Source organism: Dendrobium catenatum, unplaced genomic scaffold (assembly GCF_001605985.2).
Source record: "Dendrobium catenatum unplaced genomic scaffold, ASM160598v2 fragScaff_scaffold_203, whole genome shotgun sequence".
Classification (NCBI taxonomy): Eukaryota; Viridiplantae; Streptophyta; class Magnoliopsida; order Asparagales; family Orchidaceae; genus Dendrobium; species Dendrobium catenatum.
Window position 1 is genome coordinate 1,292,796 of NW_021318665.1, and position 25,013 is coordinate 1,317,808.

Consider the following 25,013-nt stretch of genomic DNA (forward strand, 5'->3'; position numbering starts at 1 on the left):
AATTGTTGAGTGCTGTGAATGCCTTTTTACAACTATATCTCTTTAAGGCGACTTGCACTATCACTGATTAGCTTTTTGGTCTTCCTTTGCCTCATTCTCCGACTCTGAGCGGGAGCGGGAGTCTGCATGTCGCCGCCATCTCTATCGTCTCTATCACTCCATCTCATTCTTATCTCCTTCTCCAGTCACTCGGAGTCGGTGGAGGTGTTCTCATGGCCTTAAAGCATGCGGCCGAGAACTTCTCTAAGTCGCTTAAGGAGGAAGTGCGAAGATGGGGATCGATGAAGCCGACGGGGGTGAGCCTCAAGTACATGATGGAATTCGGTTCGAGGCCCAAAGATAAGAAGCTCTTGATTTCGGCGCAGTTTCTGCTCAAGGAGCTGTCTATAAGGATCGCTAGGAGGGCGATGGAGCTCGAGAACTTGCCGTACGGTTTGTCACTGAAACCCGCGGTTCTAAAGGTTTGTTTTCTAATCCCTTCAATATCTCGGTTTCTTCGTTTCATGGAGGTGATTTTGAGTTGGGTTTGCGCGTCTAGAGCATGCAGAGATGGGATTGGGTATTGGTTTGTACCGTTCAATTTATTTATATTTTTTTCATAGGGTATTTTACTTTTTGGAACGTTTTGCTGAGAAAAGGAGATCCAATGATTTTGTTTGGTTCTGGATAGTTTAGTCTCGGGTTTGTGCTCTTTGGTTGTATTTTACTTATTTCTTCCGATTACTTGGTTGTTAGATAGTGATGATGGGTTGCAAAGGTTAATCTGCGATGAATTTTCTTAGGTGATGTTGGTCGTTCTGTGAGTTGTATTGGGTAGCTGTTTCGTATGGGTTAACGTCTATTTTCTCATTGCTAGTTCTAAGGAACTATGGTTCTTGCCTTTCCTTGCTATGGCATGTATTGTGAGCAGATTATTCGATGCTCAATTGTTGTATTACTTCGTTTAAGGATTTCTCTAAAAAATTTATGCAAATTATTCTTGTTTTGTTTGAAGATATTTGTATATGCAAAGTTTTGCTATCCTGTGATAATCCAGTGTTAAAATTTTGATTTACAACTTTGTATCGGATCTAATGTTTTTAGTTGAAAGATACCATGGTCTTACTACAAATTTGGAGTTAGTTCAAAGAGTAGAGTGGGAAGAATGTCGTCTTAGATGGTTTGGTCACTTAAAACGTAGGCCTTTCAAAGACCATGTCAGCATAGTAGATGTATTAGATTCAGCCTATATTAAGAAAGGTAGAGGTATACCTAAAAAGACTTGATTATAATGTATTAAAAATGACTTTTTTATATAATTAGATTTAAATGAAATTTTGGCTCTTAATATGGCACGATGGAGAATAAAAGATTCATATAGTGGACTCCACATGGTGGGATAAATGTTAGTTTTTGCTATTGTTGTTGTTGTAATAGAGAGGGAAGAATGACATTACAGTTCAAAGAATCTCTTCAAGTGGGTTGGTTTACGGAAAGCAAGGTTGATTCATTGACAAAGAAAGGCAAATCAAACAGAGCTAAGAGAGAAATTTAGGAGAGAATTTTGATAAATATATCATGGTGAGATCTCAAGGAGATAGTTTTTGATGATGATAAGATGCCCTTTTAGAGGGATTAGTTAATAAAAATGCTTATAAATATTTAGTTTATTGTTTAACAAAGTGAGCTGGAGTTTTTGGTAGAAAGGTGAGGGATTTGGAGGGACATGGTAAAAGGAATGTCAAGACTAGTCTTGTTTGGGCTAGTTTGAGTTGATTTGCATGATGATTCAAATGAAGTAAATGGTTGGAAATGATAATGGAGGATTAACTTATGATGTGAAATCATGATCTGGAGTAGATGATAGAGTTTGTTGAGGTTGATGACCTTGCAGTGGCATGGAGAATAAGACTAGGTGCAAGGGAGTCTAAAGTCTAAACAAGGCCCGAGGGCTTCAAAGAGGTTATGGGTTGATTTTTTTTTAAGCCTTGAGTTGTGGATGGCTGGACTTGAAAGATGGCTAAGGTGTAGGAGAATATTCTAAGGTGATTTAATAAGAGTAACAATAAACATAAAATATTTTTAGCAAGTCTTGCCAAAATAGGTCAAGATAGGCTATCAAGCATCAATCAAAAGAGAAAATTTTTCTCCAATTTTTTTTAAACATTCAAAAGTTGAAAGCTTTTTGATGCAGGACTACTTAGATGAGATAATTATGGAATCATTTAGTCATTGCACAACTCGTGATTAGAATAATATTGGAATAAAATTAATAGCAATCTTAAAACGAAGAATCAAAACAAGTAAGGAGATATTTGCTTAGGCTAAATCACATGCTCCGAGTTTGAAACTTCAAGACAAATAAGAAAATAACACAACACAAGGTAGTAGTTTTCAAGATAATCCCTAATCTAACAATAAGAATTAGGATGCAATGAGGTACGCTCAAATTCTACAATTACTAAGCTTAAGCGAGAGCAAATAGAAGAGTCCGTCGTGACTGCAATCAAACCAACGAGAATTTAGACTAAAAGGAATAAGATGCTCGGGAGAGAAGAAACCTTCGTCAAGGGTTGGTGAAGATCCTCCATTCAATGCCTTCAAAATGTTCGTCGATAGCCTCGACCAAGTATATCAATGTACGCTCCAAATAATCCTCGACGGTGAAATCAACTCTTGGGTGCACGTCGAAGAACGTAGATTGTAGGATATCTACGTAGCCGTCTTCGTCCCAAGTTATGCCGTAGTTAGTTTCCGGATCCGCCATTCATGGACGAAGGGAGGTAGAATCTCCGTGGTGCTAAGGTACAACTCTCAAGTGGTGGCGAAGAGTGAACTCCAAGTTTCCTTCAAAAAAAAAAAAATCTGAAATTGTTCCGTTCAAAAATCTGAAATAATTCTGGAATTATCTCAGAAATCTGAGAGGAAATCTCAGTTTTGGTGTTGAGGGAAGGAGAACTTGAAGGATTAAGAAATAAGGAATTAAATCCACTAGAGAACCAACGGTGGAGAGGGAATTTGAGAGAGAGAGAGATGGCTAGGGAGAGGGGCGGCGGGATGAGGGTGGGATGGGGTTTGAATTCCCTAAATCAATTAATTGATTTAAGAAATAATTGCAGGCATGAGGTGATTGGGGAAATTCGGCCAAGTGGGGATTTGGAGTTTTGAAATATTTCCTAAGGTGTTGGAGTTAGGAAATAATTTGAGAGGGAATTAATGGGTGAGGGTATGGGGGCCGGCGGCATGCATGGATGAGGGGAGGGAATTGTGGGGACTTAATAAGCTTTCAAATTGAAATTAGTAAGATTGGAAAGTTTTGATTTAATCCCCTCTTAATGAAAATTTAAATAGGAGCTCATTAATGGACTTTTCTAAAATATAATTAGTATATTAGGAAATATTTTGAAATTCAAATATTTTAAATTTGAATTCAAATATATTAAGTCAAAATATGAAACAAATAAAAGAGGGAGGGGGAAGGGAGGTGGTCGGCGGCAAGGATGACAAGGCTGGCGGTTTGGGGATTTTTTTTTTTTTTGATGTTCTGTATTAATTTTATTCCATAAGTACACAATTTCCTCATGCCGGCACTCAATTTATTACCTCCTATTTATAGTTGACGGCTAAGGTTGTTAATACAGAATTAGCTACATAATTTGATTCATGATATTACATGATTAGGTCTCTACGTAGCTATCAATGTAGTGGGTGAGTCTAACTTGTGGATATTTTCCAAATTGTTAGCTGAGAACTTCAAGTGAGTTATGGTTTGAGTGTGAGTACCCTTAATGAGTGCTCTTAAATCTTAATAAGAACCCACAACCAATTGATGAGTACTTAACATCAGAAGACTAGTCCATTGAGACGAGTACAATAGCTTATCAATGAGGGCTGAATCTAACTTTTGGGCAACATATGTCATTCAAATTTGGGCACTAGAGGCTTTAGTCGGCTTCAAGCTTGTCAAGTATTAAGTTCAGGTTGTTCAAGATGGTTCACAATTAATAACTTTTTGAACCCGATTTATACTTTCTTAGTGATTTGATCAATCTAACCCATACATATAGGGGTGTCAATAAGTGAACTGAACCTGAATTGAAATAAATATGAGTTCAAGTTGATTATTATTTGGGTTAGATTTAGGTCTAAATTATTATGTGATTATTATTTGGGTTGGGTTTGACCTATATAACCTGAATTCAACTTGAAATTGAGTTGTTTACTATTTGGGTTTGATTTAGGTAGATTTGCACGACATTAGTTCAGTTCAACGGGTCATAGTGGCCTTTATAAGGTTGTGTTGATGAAAAAATGTCATGATCTATATATTAAACGTGTTATGCAAGTTGGGTCAAGTTAAGACATTTTTTAATTGATGGGAAGGAATGGAGATGATGCTCTGAGGAATCCTACAATATTGATAACTTTGACATTTCTTGCAGCAATTGAAAATCCTCAACACTAAAGTCCGCCTCAATGATAACTTATTTAGCATATGCCAGCAAGGTGTTGCTAGATCAAAGATGTTATCTTTGCTCATGTTTTCGCAACCCAAAAGGTTCTAATTCCAACTTCACATAGAGCCAAAGGAATCATCATCTTAGAGGTTGAGGCGACAAGGAAAGCAGCTCAGGAGAAGAAATCCAAGAAGCTTGAGTTAACAAAGATAGGCTTTGGTGACAAAGAAAATGAAACCATTTTTCATTGATATAGTTTCAGGCCTTGCTACTGCAATGAGGAGAAAAGAGCTTCGTTTAATGGGGTAAAGGATTTTTCCGCAACCGTTATCTGCTTAAACATCAACCATCTGCTATCGAGGTCCATGCTTAAAACTATGGCTTATGAACTTGACCTAATTATCTTCTCTAGTTGGCTCCATAAAAGATTGGACAACATGCTGAATAGTGATATTCACGTGGCCACGACGCAGAAGCTTATTTCCTATTTGTAGGCCAGCTTTCACCTGATGAAAACCACAAGAGTTTATATGCCAACTGCGAAAGTGAAGCAAAAAAATTTTGATAATGTAAAAAAATATGAGTTAGAACTCTCTTTAAAGTAAGGGGGGAATTTTTTTCACAATTTAAACCTGATGCCAAAAAAGCAAAAAGAATAGAGGCTGAAGTGACCATAGCAATTTTGAAGGATGAGCTGTCTAAAACAGTAGTCACCTTAGTGATGGCCTCTGGCCAAATAAAGGTAGCATTGAGAACTCAAAACCCCACATGAAAAATGCGTGAGTTTGCATTCTGCACTTCAATTACATGCTGAGCTAATAAAAATAGAAGTGATGTGAATTTTGATCTTCAAAATAATATAAAAAACTTTGAATCCGCTCTGATAGAGTACAAGTTGAACAGGAAGCATCTAGCATATATGTTGTTGGACATCAAAGCTCTGATAATTGAGTTGGAGACTTTGCTAAATAAATGTCTTGCTGAGAATGCAAAGCTGTAGACAAAGTTGAATGAGTCCTTGAATGAAGTCGGGTACATGAATAATTTTTTCAAGTCTCAATAATACATGGACTTAATGGCCAAAAAAATATGAAGCAAAATCTTCTAGGTTCAATTTGGATCGACTTTGACTATTTCTAATTAGTAGAAGAATTCTTTGAGGGAGATGACCGCTGAGATAAGAATGAGTAGCTTCGTTAGTGAGTGGTTTGGTGGCTAGATGATGTCATTCTTGTATCTTTTATTTTGATTTCTGTACTCATATTTTGTAAGAAAACCTATTGGCGCAACTGTAGTTATGGATTTGATACAATGAAATGAGAATTTTCTTTGAGTTTGCTATGTGATGCGATAGTTTATTGAATTTAGTATCTCTTTCTTCTTGTGATAGTAACTTAACTAATTTTTTGCTCGTGTATGAAGGAATTTTCTGAGTGCTTGGTAGTCTCCTCAATTTATTCTCGGCTTATATCCTTTGTGTATCTTCTTAGGATATGTCTTCATCTTGTATTTGATGTTTTTATTTTACATCAGAGCTTTCTTATTGGTTGGAGAAACCCTTATCGCTAGAGTGGACTTTTCTCCTTCAATACAGATGCAAAGGGGAAGTTTGAGTTCTAGGATTTGACTTTTAGTACTTACATATTTTTAGGATTTAACACATTGGGTCCTCTGAGTCAATACAAAGAATATAGTGAGTGTTGAATTAAAAGATAAAAGAAAATTGGTCAGTTCATTGAATGCAACATATTTTCTTGAGAAGAGTTCCCTATGTATTGTGAGTTGTTGCATTCATCATTCATAGCTTTGTATGATGAATTTGACAAGTTTGTGGAAGTGAGTTCCCATATTCTTAAATACGAGGTTTTTGAGTCAAATTTAGGCATAACTGATTGTGTTATATTCCAAGTTTGTATATTGTATTTGCGGAATCTTAGAAGTTTCTTCTTTCTGTTATGGTGGTTTTGAGTTGATGAGTTTCTTTTTTAATGATATTCGTCTTTCTTTATATGACATACTCAATATTACAAGTTTCAACAAAAATTTTATGAGATCGCACTTGCTATATGAATCCTCCATGCGAGGATGGGCTTGTTGATCTCCTCTATTGATGCCTTTGTTAGAGTCATTCTCCCTTATTAGCAAGGATGAAACTCCTTTAGTTTGCCCACATGAATGATCTCTTTAACGAGGCTGTGGTGGTGGTGAGAATCGTACATTTTGTGATCATGATTTGTATGGAAGATATAACAATTCTTCAGGTAAGGTGCAAATGAAATTGTGCACATTAATGTTGGTCTTTGAAAGTAATTGTCGTAGATGGCTTTTACAAGTTTAGCCAGTGAAACTCATAGCAATGTGTTAGGTACATCGATTATAGTGGTGACTGATACGCCCTAGGGTTTCACAATTTCGGTTTTGCCCTAATTTCCCCCAAAAGAGAGGAAGTTCTCCACCAAAACCAAAGAGAAAAAATCACAAGATTGTTGGGATGAAAAATAAGAACCTTTGCATTAGAAATCCAAGAGAAAACAAGATAAGTTTGTCCACTTCGAGAAGGACAAGATCTCTCACAAGAAAACCCTAGAAAAGAACAAGAAGGAAACTAGAAGAAGAAAACTAGAAAGAGAATACACTTTTCATAATGCCTCCAACTAAACCCTAATGGCCCCCTTCATACAATCCAAAAGTCCCTCACATCCCCAAATTACCCCCACTTAAGTGGGTGGGCCCCTTTTTGTCCAGCCGGTCCGCCCGCCTCCCATAGACCCGCACGGGTCTAGGATGGACCGGGTGAACCGGTCCATCAGTGACCTCTCCTTATTTGCGAGGTCATAGGTCAAAATACTTTTTTATTCGTGTCTTTGCACAAAAGCCTTGATATTGATGATGATGGTGATGATGATGCAACTTTTCGGCTGATTTTCTTTTGTTGATGCATGACTTATTTCTGTGATCTTTAGGTTATGGCACCGCATGGAGGTTGAATTCAAGGTCACAATGTTGTATTCCTCTGCATGACATAATTGTTGGCCAATTCAAGAATTCAACTAATGTCTTTGGCTATCCCAAGCCGGGAATATATCCAAAAGGACCTCAGAGGCCTTGAGTGAGTGCTGCTTGGGCAACATCATATTGTGATACGTGAATTATTAATACATGGCTAGGAATTTGTGTAACTATCTATTTAGCGGATATGTTTGACTTGTGGATATCTAGTTGGCAATAGCTTTGCCAAGTTTCGGTATGAGGTCAAGTGCCTATAGTGAGTTTTCCTAGTTAGAACCCCTAGTTGACTATCAAATACTTTGGACGATAAGTAGAATTTCTTGGGTGAGTATAGTTGGTATTGAGAGGCCAGTAAGATCTAATTAATGGGGTAGCTCGAGGCCTAAACAGACTTCAAGTTGGGTGCATATCATTATCGAATTGTAGTTGGTTCAAGCTGATTCACAAGCAACAACTTATTGAACTCAATTCATGTTCTTTTAGTAACTTGAGCAACTTGTCCTTAATAAATATTGTCGAACACTTAGATTTTATTTAGGGCTCTGAAAGCTTTATCTACTTCTGAAAGCTTTATCTACTTTTGTCTTCTGCAAAACCCTAGAGGCGACAATTATTGAATTGGGTGGTGGAGTATTAACATCATAACTCTGCCAATTTGGGTTTTAAATTATGCCCCTTTTTTAAATGTTCTTTTGTTTGATGTTATTTTAAAGCACCTAGGTACTTGGTTGTTTTTTAAACCATCTGCTGTCAAGTATTGTGAGCATAACTATTATTTACATGAAATATGCACACACCAAAACAGCATTGTTTCTATAGGAAATATAGTATTTTTGGTAGCTTTACCATCACATGCATATCATCTGAATCTAAGCCTAATTTTGCCACTTGTTACTTTTTCATTTTTAGGTCCGAAATTGGTATCTGGATTCTTTTCGTGACCTTCGATCATGTCCAGAAATTAAGGATAGAGATAATGAATTGGCGTTCACACAAATGATCAAAATGATCAAGGTGCGACATAACAATGTGGTACCAGCTATGGCTTTGGGCGTACAACAGCTAAAAAAAGATTTGGATCCCAATTTTGTTCCCGAAGATCTACAGGAAATACATCAGTTTCTCGATCGTTTTTACTTGTCAAGGATTGGTATTCGTATGCTTATAGGTTAGTGTTTTCGTGTTAAAAAATGGATCTGTTTGCTGTCAACATCCGCTTTTTCGAATTTTCTATTAATACTTTCCTTAGTTCATTACATACCTACCTAAAAATTGTCTTTTTATGCTTTGAACTCGAACCTGGTTATTATACTAATCAGTTTTGCTGTGGAAATCAGGGCAGCATGTGGCCTTGCATGATCCTGATCCTGAGCCAGGGTGTATTGGTCAAATAAATACTAGATTATCACCGATGCAAGTTGCCAGAATTGCTAGTGAGGATGCTCGCTGTATATGTTTTCGGGAGTATGGAAATGCGCCTGAGCTTAACATTTATGGAGATCCAAACTTCACCTTTCCGTAAGTTTTTACTTGTTTCTATTGACCACATAACAACTTGTGGATAACGCTAGCAGCTGATTATTCTTACACATGTATCTATCTGGCAGCTTTATGTTTATTTTTTCTCTCTAAAATCATATAATGTAGTGCAAATTCTTGTGCATATCATGTAAATTTTGGTTTGGCTTACTGCATCATCTGAAAATTTTGTATTTCTAAATGTATGTAATTTTGATATTCTTATGTTAGACTCTTATTACTGTGATGAAATTTTTTAATTTACTTGATTATGTATTTAATCATTAGCAATGCTCCACCATATTGAGTAGACTCATCTTTTCCATTGAAAAATTGACATTGCATGGTGTTCTCCTGAGCGCTGCATTCACTATAGTTTTTCTTGATTTATATATGATACCTAATTTTGCTTCTAAACAGGTATGTTCCTTCACATTTGCATCTTATGATATTTGAGTTGGTTAAGAACTCATTGCGTGCGGTTCAAGAACGTTTCATGTCTTCTGATAAAGATGTACCTCCTATTCGAATAATAGTTGCTGACGGTATCGAGGATGTGACTATAAAGGTATGCTTATAAGGTTGTCTAGAGATCAATGATTTTTGGAAATCTGCTTTTTTGTTTGAGTGAAAAATTTGTTTTCTTATGAGACGATTGCATTTATAATTCCTTCCAATTTTTATTTGGTATCACAGATTTCAGATGAAGGAGGTGGTATTCCACGAAGTGGACTTCCAAAGATATTCACATATCTGTATAGCACTGCAAAAAATCCACTAGATGAAAACCAGGAAGGATTGAGCGAAGCAGTAATCATGGCTGGATATGGCTACGGGCTTCCTATCAGTCGTCTCTATGCTCGATATTTTGGTGGTGACCTGCAAATTATCTCTATGGAAGGCTATGGTATGTGCAACACCTTCCTGGAATGACCTAATCTTTTGCTTAGTGTTTTATCTCCTTTGGTTTGGCTACTTTTCTCATGAAATTGGTGACATCCATAGTTCTAGAAAAGGTAGGATTAAATGCTCCACCCATCAGTATCTCAGCGTGTTTTTCTTCGACTTCAAACGTTAAACATTCTGGTTATTCCTGTTACACAGGAGCCAAGGACATAAGAAATTTAAAGATCATGCATTGGTCTGTCAATGCCTTGAAATTTTAAGGGATACTTGTTATGTGGTAATTACTGTGATTTACAGTTTAGACTGATTTCAGGGAAACACTGTTGTGGTTAGGTGGACAAGAAGGTAAAGCGTCAATAGATTTAATTGGTATCTGGGGCATGACTCTCTTTGGTTGAGTACATACACTTATAGAAGACATACATAAATTATTTGTGATTAAGAATTATTATCTTGGTAGTTCCAATGCAATTTTGGTCTTCATGGAAAAAAAAATGTGGAACATTTGTTTCAGAAGTTTAAGATGGCATTATTCTAACACGATTCAGATTGCCAACATGACTCAGATTAGGAAAACTATTATAAAAAAATCAAAACTCACTTTGAAGGATTTTTATTCTCTTTTTGAAGCCAAGCAGTCATTGAGTTTAAGCTTAATATATTTAAAGCTTATGATTTCCATTCACTTTGGAGCATCAAAAGCTTACCTCCATATTGTTTACTTCTAAAGATACTATGAATTTCTTTACAGGAATTACAATCGAGTAAAAGTTCAAAATAGTCCTCCGACTATTAGTAAATATTCAATTTAGTCTCAAACTTTCATTATAACCCAATTTAGTCCTCTGATTATTACAGAATGTCCCAATTTGATCCTAAGGCGAAAATCAACCGTTAAAATTAATCCCAACAGTTAAATTTGAGGATATTTTGGATATTATAGTGTATGTGAGATTAGATTATTTTTTATATTTTTTGTTCGCTATTATATTAAAATAAATATAAAAATCATAATAGAAATTAACCAACTAACAAGAGTAGATAATTATAAACGTGGTTAACTTCCATTATGATTTTTGTAAGAAATCTTAAATCTACCTGATTGGCACATCTATAAGTTTAGCTCGAGGATTGCTTGAAAATTGGATCGGCTACTGGTTTATATCCAACTTTGTATAAAGCAAACCAGTCACACTGGCTCTGATTGAATTTGAATTAAGTTGATCCTGGATTAGATCAAAATGAATATGCCAACCGTGGTTGGATCCGTTTGTTTGATGATGATCTACACTTGTAATTGTAATTAAGAAATGCGATAATGGCTGATTTTCTTTATCCATGTTGTCTTATTTTAGAAATGCTTGATATTGTTTACCATGTTTTCTATTGCAATTTACTTTCTCTGTTCAGTCATGCTTTACACTTTAATTACTGCAACTCCAATACAATTGCATTTCTTAGGGGTGTCAATTTCGGGTCACGGGTCGGGTCGACCCGGAACTGACCCGGCACTATTCGGGTCAACCTGAACCCGACCCGTTTATAAAAATGGGTCTATTTTTGGGACCCGAACCCGACTCGCTTTGGGTTCGGGTCAACCCGACCCAACAAGGTGAACGGACCGCGGGACGGTTTGCGATCTACCAGAAGGTTAGACGCGGTTTGCAGGAATGCGGTTTGTGGTATGCCGGACAGCCGGAGCCAGAAGGTTTGGAGTGTTGGAACGGGACGGCGAGGCTAGGCAGTGCCGGAGATGGCAACGGCTGGCCCGTAGCGGACGCGAACTCGGATTCCGGTCAGCGGAAGCGACGCAGATGGCGTGACGCTATGGCCTGGATGGGCGCCCCTGGGCCAGGCTGGCGACTTGACTCGGACTGACGTGAAGGCCTACTGGCCTAGCGACTAGACGCAAACCCGACTCACTGACGCGGACGGTTGACCAGATGGCCTGACGCGATGGCATGCCTTACCGGGTCAAAAACTCGAACCCGAACCCGAAATTTTCGTGTTGGGTTCGAGTCGGATTTTCGTGTCGTGTCCAATATTGACACCCCTAGCATTTCTCTAGCATTTGAATCTTATTCTGAATTTTTTTCGGTGCAGGAACTGATGCTTACCTCCATTTGTCTCGCCTTGGGGATTCACAAGAACCACTTCCATAAAAGCTTAAGAAATCCAGCCCACTTCGTTGTGCTAATGGAAAGCTTCTAAGTTGCAGCTTCTAGCTTGCTACTTTTAGAAGCTGCAAATGCGAACTTATATGCTATTCACCAGGAATGTCATCAGAGATGGAGAAAATAGGGCCACTTCAGTTCTTTCTTCTTATTGTACCCAAAGTTGTTTGAACTGGAAGAAGAATGGTTTCTGTATATAGAAGCTTCTTGTGGGTTTAAGGAAAAGATTCCTGATATTTTTTCAATTAAACATTTATGCTCTTTAATTGGTTATTTGCTTTGTTGCATGGGATCTCCATTTTTCCAACTGCGACTTACTCCGTTAGGAGGAGAGATGATTATGTGCGGAGTCCGGACCCAGAAACCGTTCGGTTTTTTACCGTGAACAAGAAAAGTGAAGTAAAAGCGTAGCAGTGAACAGTAAAAGCGCGATGGTGAATAGTAACTATGTTTTTGCAGTTCACAGTTGTAAAGCAGAATGGTTCTCTATGTCTGGACTCCACATGTCATTAAAAGAGATGCATAAAATCAAGCTAAATGGAAGAGATAAGGATGTTTAGTTGGATGAGTGGCTTTACACTTAGGGATAGAGTTGTGAAATGAGCATATACATGAAAAGATTGGAGTCATTCAGTGGCATATAAGATTAGAGTCATCTTAGATAATCTGGTCACGCAATTGAGCAAAAGGATTCATTTAGCTGATCTCACTTAGTGGGATAAAAATTTGAAGTTGTTGTTGTAGTAGTGTAACTTATATTTGTTTTGATAGATTAGTATAATTATACATGCATTAAATGAAGGTTAATAAAATTTTAAATTTAAATATTATTTAATTAATTCATAATTTGTTATAAAGATATCAAATAAATAAATTTATCACTACAACTAATTGTAATAATAATTGTAATGATAATTATATCCTCAATTTAGAACATGTATTTTTTTTTTATGATGTTAGATATTGCATTGTATTACTTTAAATAATTATATAATCAAAATTTAGATTTAAGCTGAATTTAAATTTGTAATAAATAATATTGGAAGAGAGAAATTGAATATTTATCTTGTTTTTATGATAGATGTTGCATAAGAGAATGATTTTAATTTGCTAAAGGCATAATCTTCTTTGAGTTTGAGTAAAACATTTAATAAAAATACTGAACTTAAATGAATATTAATATTAAATACTAATTTTATACTTAAAAATATTTAATTTGGATAATAAAATAAATAATATTAAAAATTAAATTTATTATTCAATAAAATATACCAAAATTTTAAATAATTTTAAGAGCTTTTTTTTTTTTAAATGCAATATATGAATGAAGCAAAAATAGACAAAATCAAAATCTTATTCATCTAAGTATAAGATGTTATATTTACATAATATCTATAATTTTATTCAATGATAATTAATTTGTAAGCTAAAGCGGTGGATATTTGCAAGATAATAAAGCAATAGTATTGATGATGGTTATGGCAAGGGTGCAATGGCTTTCAATTATTATATTAATTTTTAAAATCACCAAAACATCTCAATATTAATTTAGAATTTTTAAAATAATTTATTTATTTTAAAATAAATAAAAATAATTAAAATAGTTTAAAAAAAATAAGCATTATTTTTTTCAAAAGAAAAAGTGGCCCCAAATAGGCCATTTGCGAATGCAATATAGTTAATAAACAAATTATTAGTACAATGATCAAGAGCATATATTGATATTTTTGTGCACATCTATGATTATAGATAAAATTACATACTACTTTATTATTTTTAGAATTTATCAAAATAAATTGTTAAGTTTGACATTTTAAATAACAGTATTTAGAATAAATATTTTTAAAAATAATCATATAAATACCACAAATATCAGTAAAAGTACTTTTACTAAAAGATTTTTATGGTAATCACAATATATATATTAATATATATATATATATATATATATATATATAAATATATATATATATATATATATATATATATATTATATATATATATTAATTAATAATATATATATATATATATATATATATATATTATATATGATATATTATATAATTAAATTTATGTGAAAATTATAATAATATGAAAAAAAAAACATATAAATTCAATTTGTATAAATTATATTTTATTTCTTAAAAATTGATTATCTACTATTTGTATTACTATAAAATAAAGAAAAATGGCATTGAAGTATTCTAATTTATTGTAGAAATAAAATACAAATAAATTTGATTGAACTTACTTCGGAATGATTCATATATGTATATCAAAATATGATATTGAGTTATTTCTGCAAAGTATACTGTAAAATTTAGATCAATATTATTGCAAAGTATATTCAAAATAGATTAAAAATCTATATATTATCCTTCATTCCTGAGATCAATCAGAATTATTATAATATATAGAAATATTACTTAATTTTTTTAAACAATAAAAATAAAATCGAAACAATAAATATAAAACTTGATATAGCATCAAAAAATTATCTTGATCGTGCACGAATCTCGAGACAAATTAAGTTGGAAATTTCAAATTAAATCTGGAATCATCTGAACTCCAACTTATAGTCGAAAAGAACGTCTCAAAAATACAAACCCAACGACACCAATTTCGACTCAATCCAAACCCAAATTAGTCCAAATCAAAGACCCGAAGCACATTTGGAAGGTTCAAACCATAATTTGGATACCAAACGGTCTCCAAATGTGACATGCTTATAATCGAATCGAGCAGCTCGATGAGATGAATCCAACGAGCCCAAGATCTCTGAATTCTGATATCATTAAGACATTCAAATGTCTAGTAAATGATTTATGATCAAGGGAATCAATATCGGTTATCCATTCAAACCACTTTCAATTTACCCCTGATCTTCCTCCTATTTACTGGTCATTCCATTCTTAGAAAATTATAAATAAGCTTCTCATTTCTCATAGAGGGACCCCGGGGGAGGAGAAGGAGGCCCAAGAAAGAAGAGAAGGAAGATAGCTCTCTTACCACCAGACTCTTCCTCGACCACGTCGGACTTCCACCCGGCAACCTACCGACGTCGCAGTTCTACCTGAACGCCAATTGACTCTGGTGTTTAGCTCGGCCACCATCTGACGTCGGAATTCTGCTCGATAGCCGACCGATGCCGGACTTCCGCCTGTCGCCGGATTTCTGCCCGATGTCGAACTTCCGCCCGTCGCTGAACTTGTGCTTGTCGTCAGAATTCTACCCGAAACTAGACTTCTACCGTCACCAGACTACTGTCCATCACCAGAATTTCGTTGTACTTCTACCCGATGCCAAACTTCTGTCAATCAATGGATTTATAGCTGACGTTAGACTTCTGCTCGTCATCAGACTTCTTCTCGTCGATAGACTTCTCCCCATCGCTAAACTTTCGTCGGACTTCTACCCGATGCTGAATTTTTTATAATGAGTAGAATACAAAAGGGTATAGTAGGAAATATAAAGAGAAAAATATGAAAAGATATTTAATAAACATGAATTAAGACTATAAAAAAAATGGAATAAAAAGCATAAGGGGACGAAGGAGGGAATATGAAGAGGTATAATATTAGGAAATTCAAAAGATTTCTTCATTTATTTGCTTAAATGAAAAGTAATTATATATTAATTATTTTTAAAATTATAAATTAATCATAATAATCAGATAATAAAATTAATGGTCATGATTCTATTTGAATAATTAAAATGAAAGACTAAGATTTTATTTGGAAAGAAACTTAAACGGCTTTTATAATAATAGTATAGATATAGCTAGGGGTGTCAATATATGACACGACCCAAAAATACGACTTGAACCCAACCCAAAAATTTCGGCTTATGCTCAACCTATTTCACAAATGGGTCAGGTTCGGGTTGATCACTCGGAATCCCGAGCTCAACCCGTGTTAACATGTTTGGAAAAACATGCATGAGTCACATCCCGTCCCGTCTCGTATAGTCCAGTCTCGTCTCCAAAAGCGTATATCGATGCATGGATGAGCTGATGTCGGTGCCGAGCTTGCCGACTCGCCGTCGCCATTCTTGTCGGATGTCACGATAACTTAGCGTCTGAGCTTGCCATTTGGTTCCAACGCCCGGAACCGTGCCATGCCATGTCGTGTCGCTGCCGATGCCGACTTTCCGACTAGCCATCATCGCTGATTCGCCGAGCAACTGATGCCTCATCCCGCCTAGGCGGTCTCCTGCGGCCAGATGTTCTGTTTTTTAATCAAAATGTGTATGTTGGTCATGTCGGGTCAACCCAGTATCCCGCACTTGTTAGGTCTAGGTTGAAATACCTGGCCCATTTTCAAAAATAGGTCCGGTTCAGGTTTGGTCAAATAGTGTTGGGTCAGTTTCTAGTTCGACGCAAATCCGACTAGTGATCCGATTTTGATAACCCTAGATATAGCCAAACCTGTACTGCTCGAGACCATTGACTGATGAATCCAAGATTGAAATAGGAGATTTAGGTTTGTTTAAAATTTATATATTGCCAATATATATAATCAATATACTTTTTGGTAAAATTAGGCTCTTCAAATATATAAATTTATAAAAAAAGTAAATAATTTAAGATAATTATAAAACGGTCAAACATGAACAATGAGTTTTTCATTTTAGCGCAAGGCTTCTGCAGCCCTTACAACTCTACTTAGCGTTTCTGTTCATAGAATTAGGAAATTTTATGCAATTTCTATAATTATTGGATTTGTTTTGAAAAAGTGTTTCATTGTATCTATTTTATATGAGTTAAATTATGTATTTGTTTGAGACAACTTTTTTATTGCTTCGTAAAATAATTTTCTCACATAAAAATTAAATTTTCTTACTAGAAAACTACTTTAAGAAGCAGTAATAAAGCCGTCCCAAACGAAGCCTAATATAAGAATTTATGAAGTTTGACAACACTAATATTATAAAAATAAAAATAAAAATAAAAAACCTTCTTAAAACAAGGAAGAACACCCAAACATCTAATTAGACGTGTAAGTGAGTTTATTCGGCTTATAGCCGACTCAATAAAAATACATCTTGAGCTGAGCTCGTTGAGCTAACAAGCCAAATTTGAACTAACCTTGGCTCGATTGATTGACTCACGGGCCGACTCATTTAAAAAATAATAATATTAAATTTACTTAAAATATGTCAGAATTAGGCAATTGAGCATAAATCTATTAAAAATATTTGCTTCTAATTTCACATTCCTTTTAACATTTAATTATATTGATTGCCTGAATCATAATAATCTTCTCGTTTATAATAAATGAGCCGATTCGACCCTAAACTCGAATTCGATTAAGTAATTAGGCTCAAGCTAGGGATGTCTCGAGTTTGACTTGACTCATTTACACCGCTACGTCTCATCAATTTCCTATTTATTATAACAAACACCAATAATCTAAAAAAAGTAATTAAATAAAAAATTTCATAATTAACATCTTCAGGTCCCTAATATTCAACAAACCCTCCAAATTAGCTCCACAAAAGAATACCGAAAGGGCAATCTCTTATTAGCAGAAATACAGATAGAACTAAAAATAGATAAACTAAATGATTTCCAATCCTCCACTCCAACAAAAATCATTCCTAAACAGACAAATTTAACAGAAATTACTCCCAACCTGTCATCATAATTATTCATTATTTATAAATTCATCTCCAGACTAAAAAAAGAGGAAAAAAGATCAGATCTTCTCAAACAAAGTCATGAATCTTCTTTATTTTTCTTTCTTCTTCTCTCTTGTTGTAATTTCAGGCTCAGCAGCACCATACAGGCTCAGCATCTCCAAAATCTTCAATGTTAATGACTATGGCGCAGTTTCTGATGGCAGAACTGACAATGCAAAGGTGAATATTCCAACTTAGGCTTTGTTTGGGAAGGCTTTCTCTTCTTGTAAGAAGCAATAAGAAGATTGTCCCAAATAAGAGAAATTATTCTGTGCGGATGCCGGACGCACACTACAGAAAAATCGTCAATTACCGACGGTATTACCGGCAGTCAAAGAACCACCGGAATTAACGGCGGTTAAACAGGCCGTGTGACCGGTAGTTTTTAATAATAAAACGGTGATCAACCGGCGGCTGGGTTGCTGGCTATTCCCGCGTTTTATACGGCTGGTACGCCGCCAGTAATTACCCGACGGTCGTCGGCGTTTTGACTGCCGGAATTTACCGGCTGTTGCGCCCGTCAGAAAAATCAGCCACCGAAAAATGGCCGCTGCAATTCGTTTCCTACGCAACTCGTAATTTTTAAAACCACCGGAAAAGTCATATAAACCATCAGAAAGTGCCCCGGTAATTGACGATTTTTCTGTAGTGGCAACTCTACATCCAAATGTCACGGTACGGAGCATCGGAATCGAGTACTGAGCCGCAGTACAGTAAAAATGTGAAGTGATGCATTTTTATTGGTCTCTGAATGTCGTTCGGTGTCTGCGCATAATAATTTTTCCCCAAACGAAAAGTTTTAAATTTTACTATCTTATTATTCAATATTTTACATTGAAGACAATGCTTGCAGGCTTTCCAGAATGCATGGGAAGATGCCTGTGCATGGGATGGATTAAGGCCGAAGGTTCTGATTCCCAAAGGAAAGTTTCTAGTTGGTCCTCTGGTTTTCAAAGGCCCATGCAAAGGTAGAGAAATGGTGGTACAGGTCAAAGGATACGTGCTCTCGCAGGCAGATCTTAATGCTTATAAGACACACGATTGGATCTCCTTCCGGTACATTAATGGCCTTCTGGTTACTGGAAAAGGCCTATTTGATGGCCAAGGCGCCCATGCATGGCCTCTGAATAACTGCCTTCATAGAAGGAGATGCAAGCCTCTTCCATGGGTGAGTAAATAACAATTAAAAATCGGTTAGACTTATATAAATGTTTGAATACTCAGGAAAATCATTCATTATCGATAGAAATTTCCGAAAAATATGTCCAATTCCGACGGTTTCTAAAATTTTTGGCAATTTTCTGGCTGTTAAAATGCCTCCGGAACAATTGTGTAGGAAACTAATACTGGCGGTTATATTTTCCATCGGTTTTCTAACGGCTATAACCGCCGTAAAATCCCGACGAGAAAGACCGCAAGGAACCGCCGAAACTACCGGAAGAAGGACCACAGGAAAATCGTTGGCGATTACCGGCGGTCAAACCGCTACTTTTTTGACAGCCAGATCGTCGGTAATTACTAGCTGTTAAACACAAGAACAGACGGCTAAAAAACCGTTTGATATCAAACTTTCCTGCTAAACCGGAAATATAATGCAGTTTCCTTAATGATATTTCATTCAATGACAGTTTCCTTGATGATATTTCATTATGTTAGAAATATAATCCATAGAATATCTAACAATTTACCATAACCAAACTTTCATGCAGTCCTTAAACTTCAGCTTTGTAAGCAACGCAACAATCAGAGGCATTACTTCTATCAACAGCAAAAACGTTCACATTCAAATATTTGCATCCAACAACATCAATCTCCATTCTATTAAGCTCATGGCTCCTGAAAATAGCCCCAACACCGACGGAATTCATGTGGGAGAATCGAAAAACATTAGTATAAGCCAATCCATCATCAGCACTGGCGACGACTGCATATCGATCGGGCCGGGGACGGCGAACCTATCGATATCAGGGGTGCGGTGTGGGCCCGGCCATGGCATAAGCATTGGAAGCCTTGGAGGAGGCAAAGATGAAGGTGATGTTGTTGGAATTAGCGTTAGAAATTGCACTTTTAGTGATACAGAGAATGGTGTTAGAATTAAGACTTGGCAGGAGTCTCCTACTTTCTCTTCAGCATATGATCTTGTGTTTGAGGAATTGGTGATGAACAATGTGGATAATCCAATTGTTATTGATCAGAAATATTGCCCGCATAATCTCTGCGGTAGTAAGGTAATTAGTTCTTTGATCCATAGATATAGAATTTATGATAATTCTTTAGCTGTTTTTTAAAGTAGTTTTTTAATACAAAATTTAATATAGATCGAAAAAATATATCATTACAACCGAAAAGGCTTAAGAGCCATTGAATTTGCACTTAGATTAGTATAGTTTATAACATCATATATCTCATTGCAAATCCAGAGCTCTTAAGCCCATTTTAATAGAAATTTATTCATGATCCTTACATGTTTATTTCTTGCATCATATGATAAGTGCATGATAGTGATAAACAGAAAAAATATATATGTGAAGGTTAAATCATAGCCGTTGTTTCTTTATTGAGATTGGTGTAACACAAATCAATGTCAACCCCATTGAAAAAATTATGATGACAATATATTTCTTGCTAGAATTTTGTGGGGAAAACTTTCAAGGATTCTTGATAGAATTTTGTGGAAGATAAGATTAGGGAGAGCCATCTTAGATGGTTTGCATATAAAATGACAGTCTTATGATGACTCTATTAAAAAAGTAGAAGTATTATGTTTAGGTAATGTTAAGAATGGTAGATGTAGACCTAAAAAGACTTACAGTACAGGAAAATCATTTATTACTGATGATTTTTCCCGGCAGAAATATGTGATTTTTAGGCGGAAATTCATTATTCTTGCAGTTTTTTTTCCGTCGGTATTAGCTACATATGAAACTGAAACTTGTGGTAAGATTATCCGGAGGTTTTAAGTTGTGATTTCGCCAGCAATCGGAGCGATGGCTGGTTCGCTAATCCACTAGAAATTCTGGGGGTCCTTTGACCGTCAGAAATACCACCAATATTTGATGAATTTCCTATAGTGTTGGTTAGAATTAAAATATTAGAAATGACATTTCTTTATTAGATTTACATGAGGATTTGACTCATAACAGTACACAAAGGAGAAAAAGAATTCATTTAACCAACCCCACATAGTGGTTTAAAAATTTCACCATATTTTGACGTCAAAAACAGCCTTAGATGTGGTGAAGATAACTTTGGCAAGTAATGTAAAAGTTTGAATTTGTTGCAGGCTCCATCTCTGGTTAAGATCAGTAATGTGAAGTTCAGAAACATAACAGGAGAAACAAGAACAAAGAATGCTATAAATCTGGTTTGCAGCGATAGATTGCCATGTGAAGATATAGAGCTGAGCAACATAGATTTGAAGTACAGTGTTGCTGGAGATTTTGCTGTTGCTTCTTGTGTTAATGTGAAGGGCCGCTCATTTGGCCTTATGATCCCTCCATCTTGCATTTAGATTAAAGGATTTTTTATTTTTTTTGTAAAGGGGTTTGAGAAATTAATTTCTCTCTCTAAATTAAGGAAAGTATATTGTGTATAATTTATATAGAGCATACTGTATGTATTTTATGTTAGAATGAAGTTTTAAATTCTTGCATTTGTACTGAGAATAGTGTAGCTCTTACATATTATATGCAATATTAATTGCAACATAAATATAAGAGTTTTGAAGCTTTTTCCAACATAGAATCACTTATTATATCTATTTATCATTTAAAGAAATGTTACGATGTATTAAGGATCCGTTTGGGATGACTAAAATGTTTTATAAAGTTGATGGTGCAGTTGTTGTGGGGAAAACAACTTAACTATTATGGTTGCAGAAAACAACTTTTCACCACATAAGAATGCATGTAGTAATCAAATAAAATTGTGGTTGTTGTCTAAAATGCAAAACAACTTTGTGGTGTGGGATTTGTGAAGGTAATAGAAAATGACTCGGATGATGGTGGAAATCAATTTGACGATGATAACATTGCATGGTGTGCGGGATTTTTTTATGTTTTTAATTATTTAAATATTTTGATAAAGATCAAGCTTCAATTTATTCATGATTATAATGATTTTCTAGACTAACTTATAAATGCAGATGTCTTCCGCAAAAAAATGATAAACATTTATTAGGTTTGAAAAACACCTTTTCTGACTAATTAGGAGTGATTCAGGCTTCATTTGAGACAACTTTCTTATTACTTTCAAATCAAAATCACAGTTTCTGTGGCTCTTAATTTTTTGCTTCTTTCACGAAATTTCTATGCTAAGAAGCTGCTTTTCGTAATAACTTTCAAACTACCTCTATCACCAATCTAGCCTCCACCTCCCCAAACATGGCCCAACTTTCACCATCAGATCAGCCTATTTTCCACCATTTTTAGTTCCCCAGCATCAGGCCATCATATCACTCCATTTCATTTTCATCCACCACCACCACCACCACTATTATTTGATGGACCATCTACATGGTACCCTCCTATTGTGCCACTTCCATCATATTTCTATCTTGGATTCTCTTCAACAATTCAAGAAATTGAGAGGCCAAAATAATTCTTTAATTTTAATTAGGGATTAGGGATTATGTTAATATTTCATAAAGAATCAAAGGATCATTTTAATCATTTTCTCATTTTTAAATATATATCAAAATATCAATAAACTTCTCAATAGTTGCCCCAGCATCACTCTCATTCATAGAACTTATGATACACATGGCTCTAATAGATTAAGGCTTCGTTTGATACAGTTTTTTTTATTACTTTGTAAAGCAACTGTTGACCTCGTTTTTCGTTCGAATAGTCTCGAGGAGCTGCGATCGATTTAATCGAACCCCGTCGAGCCCAACTCGAGTTCGAATCGGCTCAACTTGAGACGGATTAGACCCGACTATACTCGGTCAGTTTTGATTGATTTGTTTCGACCGCGTCGAGCTTAAATTGATAAAAATTAATGTCGATTTTGAGCTTAATTTCATACGATTAGTTCTTCCGAGCCGGCTCGAGCCAAAATCGACTTGAATCGAGTCAAAATTTGGACTCGAGTCTAACCTAATCTTAGCCAATTTGATCTGATCCAGCTCGGTTTAATCCCATTAAGATCCACTCGACTTTCTAAATGATTTGAATTTATTTTCTAAATCCGGTAGTGGCTTCGGCGGCTGCGATCAAACGAGATCATCATTTCAGCCCATATCCCGCTTCTCAGACGATTCTCTGCATCTCGGGCAGACATCGGGCAGAGAATAGAGCTGCTTGAAGGAGTGTCGAAGGCTGGAGCACGATGACGGCCAAGCGCGGGCTTCCTCTTTCGACAACAGGTTTGATTTGCCCAGAGCGAGAGCCTCAGCTTGAGGATTAACTCTCAATCTCCCCGATTGGATCCCTAGCTCTCACGCAGCCCTCTCCCTCTCTCTCCTGAGTTTCGCTCAGCTAGTCCGACTCCAACTCCGGCTCCAGCTCTCGATCCCGCTCCCTCTCACGCTCGGCTCTCCCGTCTCCCTCTCTCTCCTGCTCGGATCAAACCAGGAGGCCGCACCTCCCTGCTCCCGTCCGACCTCCAGGACCGAGCCCGTCACCTTGGCCGACGCCGAGCCGGACGATTGACCCAAACCCATCACCTGCTCCTCCTTCGGCCGATCCATCCCTGACGAACCTTGCCCTAGCCGAGTCCGACATCGACATTCGCTCCGCTTGCAAGCTCCAGTCGGAGGTCTCCCCTGTTCTGGCCGAACAAATTCCTCTTAGCAAGGTGTGTAAATCCTCCTTTTCCTTAGCCTGTTGTCGGTTTTGTGACGATTAGCGAGAATTTTGGTGCGGTATCATGAAATCTGATTGAATCTATATTCCTTTGAAAGCATTGTTTTGCTCCAGCTTCCGCTGTAATGGCCATACATCAAGGATGGCCATCAAAGGCAATCGGTACAGCCATGAATCATTTTACCTATTTAGGCTTATAATAAAAAAAATATATTACGGTGGAAGCTTGTTCTCTACTTTTTTTTTTTTTTTGGTGATGTTTTAGTTACATCTATGGTTCTATGACTCTATCTACTTGGAAGGAAAATTCTATAAGATGGTAGTGAGCACCTAGCTTTATGGAATTGAGATAAAATGCTAAGGCTATTCTTATTAGATGTTCTAAGTTGCGATGACGATATTAGAATTTTTGTTAGGCTCGATCTCTCAAAATTTGGAATTTATTGCATTGGTTTCATGCATGGAGGGTTTTAGATCTTGATCTTCTCGATTAAATCTGAGGCGAAATTTATTTTTCTCCTCTCTTTTGATAAGATGAGTAGTAAAAAGGAGTGGTGAAAGTTTGTTGAAATACATGTAAACACACATGATTTATTTTGTTAAATCAATGACTGCACCTATTTTACTCTATTTGGATGCGCCGACACATGTTTTTCTCTTCTTCGTTGAGCTTTTCTTAAGGCTGGAAGGAGGATTACGTAATTTTCTTGAGAAATAAAGAATAGAGGGATTTTGCTTGGTTTATCTCTGCAAGGAATATTAAGTACAACACTTTACATTGGCTCTTCTTTTAGTAAAGTTTGAATAACTGTTAATGAGAACACCAAACAAATTTAATTAAGATGCTTATCTTAATTTCGCTCATTATCGATTGTAATGGGCAAAAGAGAAATGTGTTGTCTCTCTTAGGAAAAGGATTTATTGAGTACTGTAGCATTTCTTTGTGTTAAGGCCTTTTGTGAATACATGAGTTTTCATTAAACTTATTTGGAAATATTTGAGGATGGTTCGTATCCAAAATTGCGTTCCGATGTCATCTCTCAATTAAAACTCATGAACTTGTTGGAGACTTCATTTCGATCAACATGAACGGATCTTGTGAAATCTATGTCTTGTTTTGCATTTTTTTTTTATATATATAATGATAGGGAAATTCGGCTGATTTCTCTTCTTTCCAACGAAGCCATGCAGATTTTATATATATATTCTGTTTTGGCAAACAATGATTATCCATATTTGACATTAGGTGAAATATAAAGGTTTGGTTGAAAGATCGCATATGCTGCATAGTGTAATTCTTGAGAAATTGTTTGGCTTGAATGCAAGGTTGTGTAAGTTATGTTGAATTTTATTCTCATGGTTTCATTTGAAAAGATATGTATGTTTTCTGTCTCGATAGTGGGCATTCGGGATACTTTTATAAAATATGTTAAAGTAGTGTTAGAAAACACGCGTGTTATCCTCTCTTTTATTGACAAACATCTATG

The 25,013-nt window shown here is 35.9% G+C and overlaps 3 protein-coding genes across 3 annotated transcripts; all 3 read left to right on the forward strand.

The window, feature by feature from the left end:
- The first annotated feature begins 212 nt into the window (after positions 1-212).
- On the forward strand, positions 213-12,316 carry LOC110099184 (pyruvate dehydrogenase (acetyl-transferring) kinase, mitochondrial). The gene is made up of 6 exons (XM_020826265.2): positions 213-461; positions 8,355-8,613; positions 8,783-8,963; positions 9,384-9,531; positions 9,660-9,870; positions 11,973-12,316. The coding sequence occupies exons 1-6, from the start codon at positions 213-215 to the stop codon at positions 12,029-12,031; spliced, it is 1,107 nt and encodes a 368-aa protein (XP_020681924.1). The 3' UTR covers positions 12,032-12,316.
- Positions 12,317-18,473: 6,157 nt separating this feature from the next.
- On the forward strand, positions 18,474-19,244 carry LOC114579160 (exopolygalacturonase-like). The gene is made up of 3 exons (XM_028692962.1): positions 18,474-18,485; positions 18,576-18,890; positions 19,059-19,244. Exons 1-3 carry the CDS (start codon positions 18,474-18,476, stop codon positions 19,242-19,244), a joined length of 513 nt encoding a protein of 170 aa, XP_028548795.1.
- A 181-nt stretch (positions 19,245-19,425) lies between these two features.
- On the forward strand, positions 19,426-21,234 carry LOC110099191 (exopolygalacturonase-like). Its single transcript, XM_028692963.1, has 2 exons — positions 19,426-19,950; positions 21,006-21,234. Exons 1-2 carry the CDS (start codon positions 19,426-19,428, stop codon positions 21,231-21,233), a joined length of 753 nt encoding a protein of 250 aa, XP_028548796.1. The 3' UTR covers position 21,234.
- Positions 21,235-25,013: the final 3,779 nt, after the last annotated feature.

Coding starts and splice junctions, on each gene's coding strand:
- LOC110099184 (XM_020826265.2), top strand. CDS start 213: ATGGCCTTAAAGCATGCGGCCGAGAACTTCTCTAAGTCGCTTAAGGAG. Junction 462..8,354: donor TGAAACCCGCGGTTCTAAAG/GTTTGTTTTCTA, acceptor TTTCATTTTTAG/GTCCGAAATTGGTATCTGGA. Junction 8,964..9,383: donor GATCCAAACTTCACCTTTCC/GTAAGTTTTTAC, acceptor GCTTCTAAACAG/GTATGTTCCTTCACATTTGC.
- LOC114579160 (XM_028692962.1), top strand. Junction 18,891..19,058: donor GATGCAAGCCTCTTCCATGG/GTGAGTAAATAA, acceptor ACAATTGTGTAG/GAAACTAATACTGGCGGTTA.
- LOC110099191 (XM_028692963.1), top strand. CDS start 19,426: ATGCAGTCCTTAAACTTCAGCTTTGTAAGCAACGCAACAATCAGAGGC. Junction 19,951..21,005: donor ATAATCTCTGCGGTAGTAAG/GTAATTAGTTCT, acceptor AATTTGTTGCAG/GCTCCATCTCTGGTTAAGAT.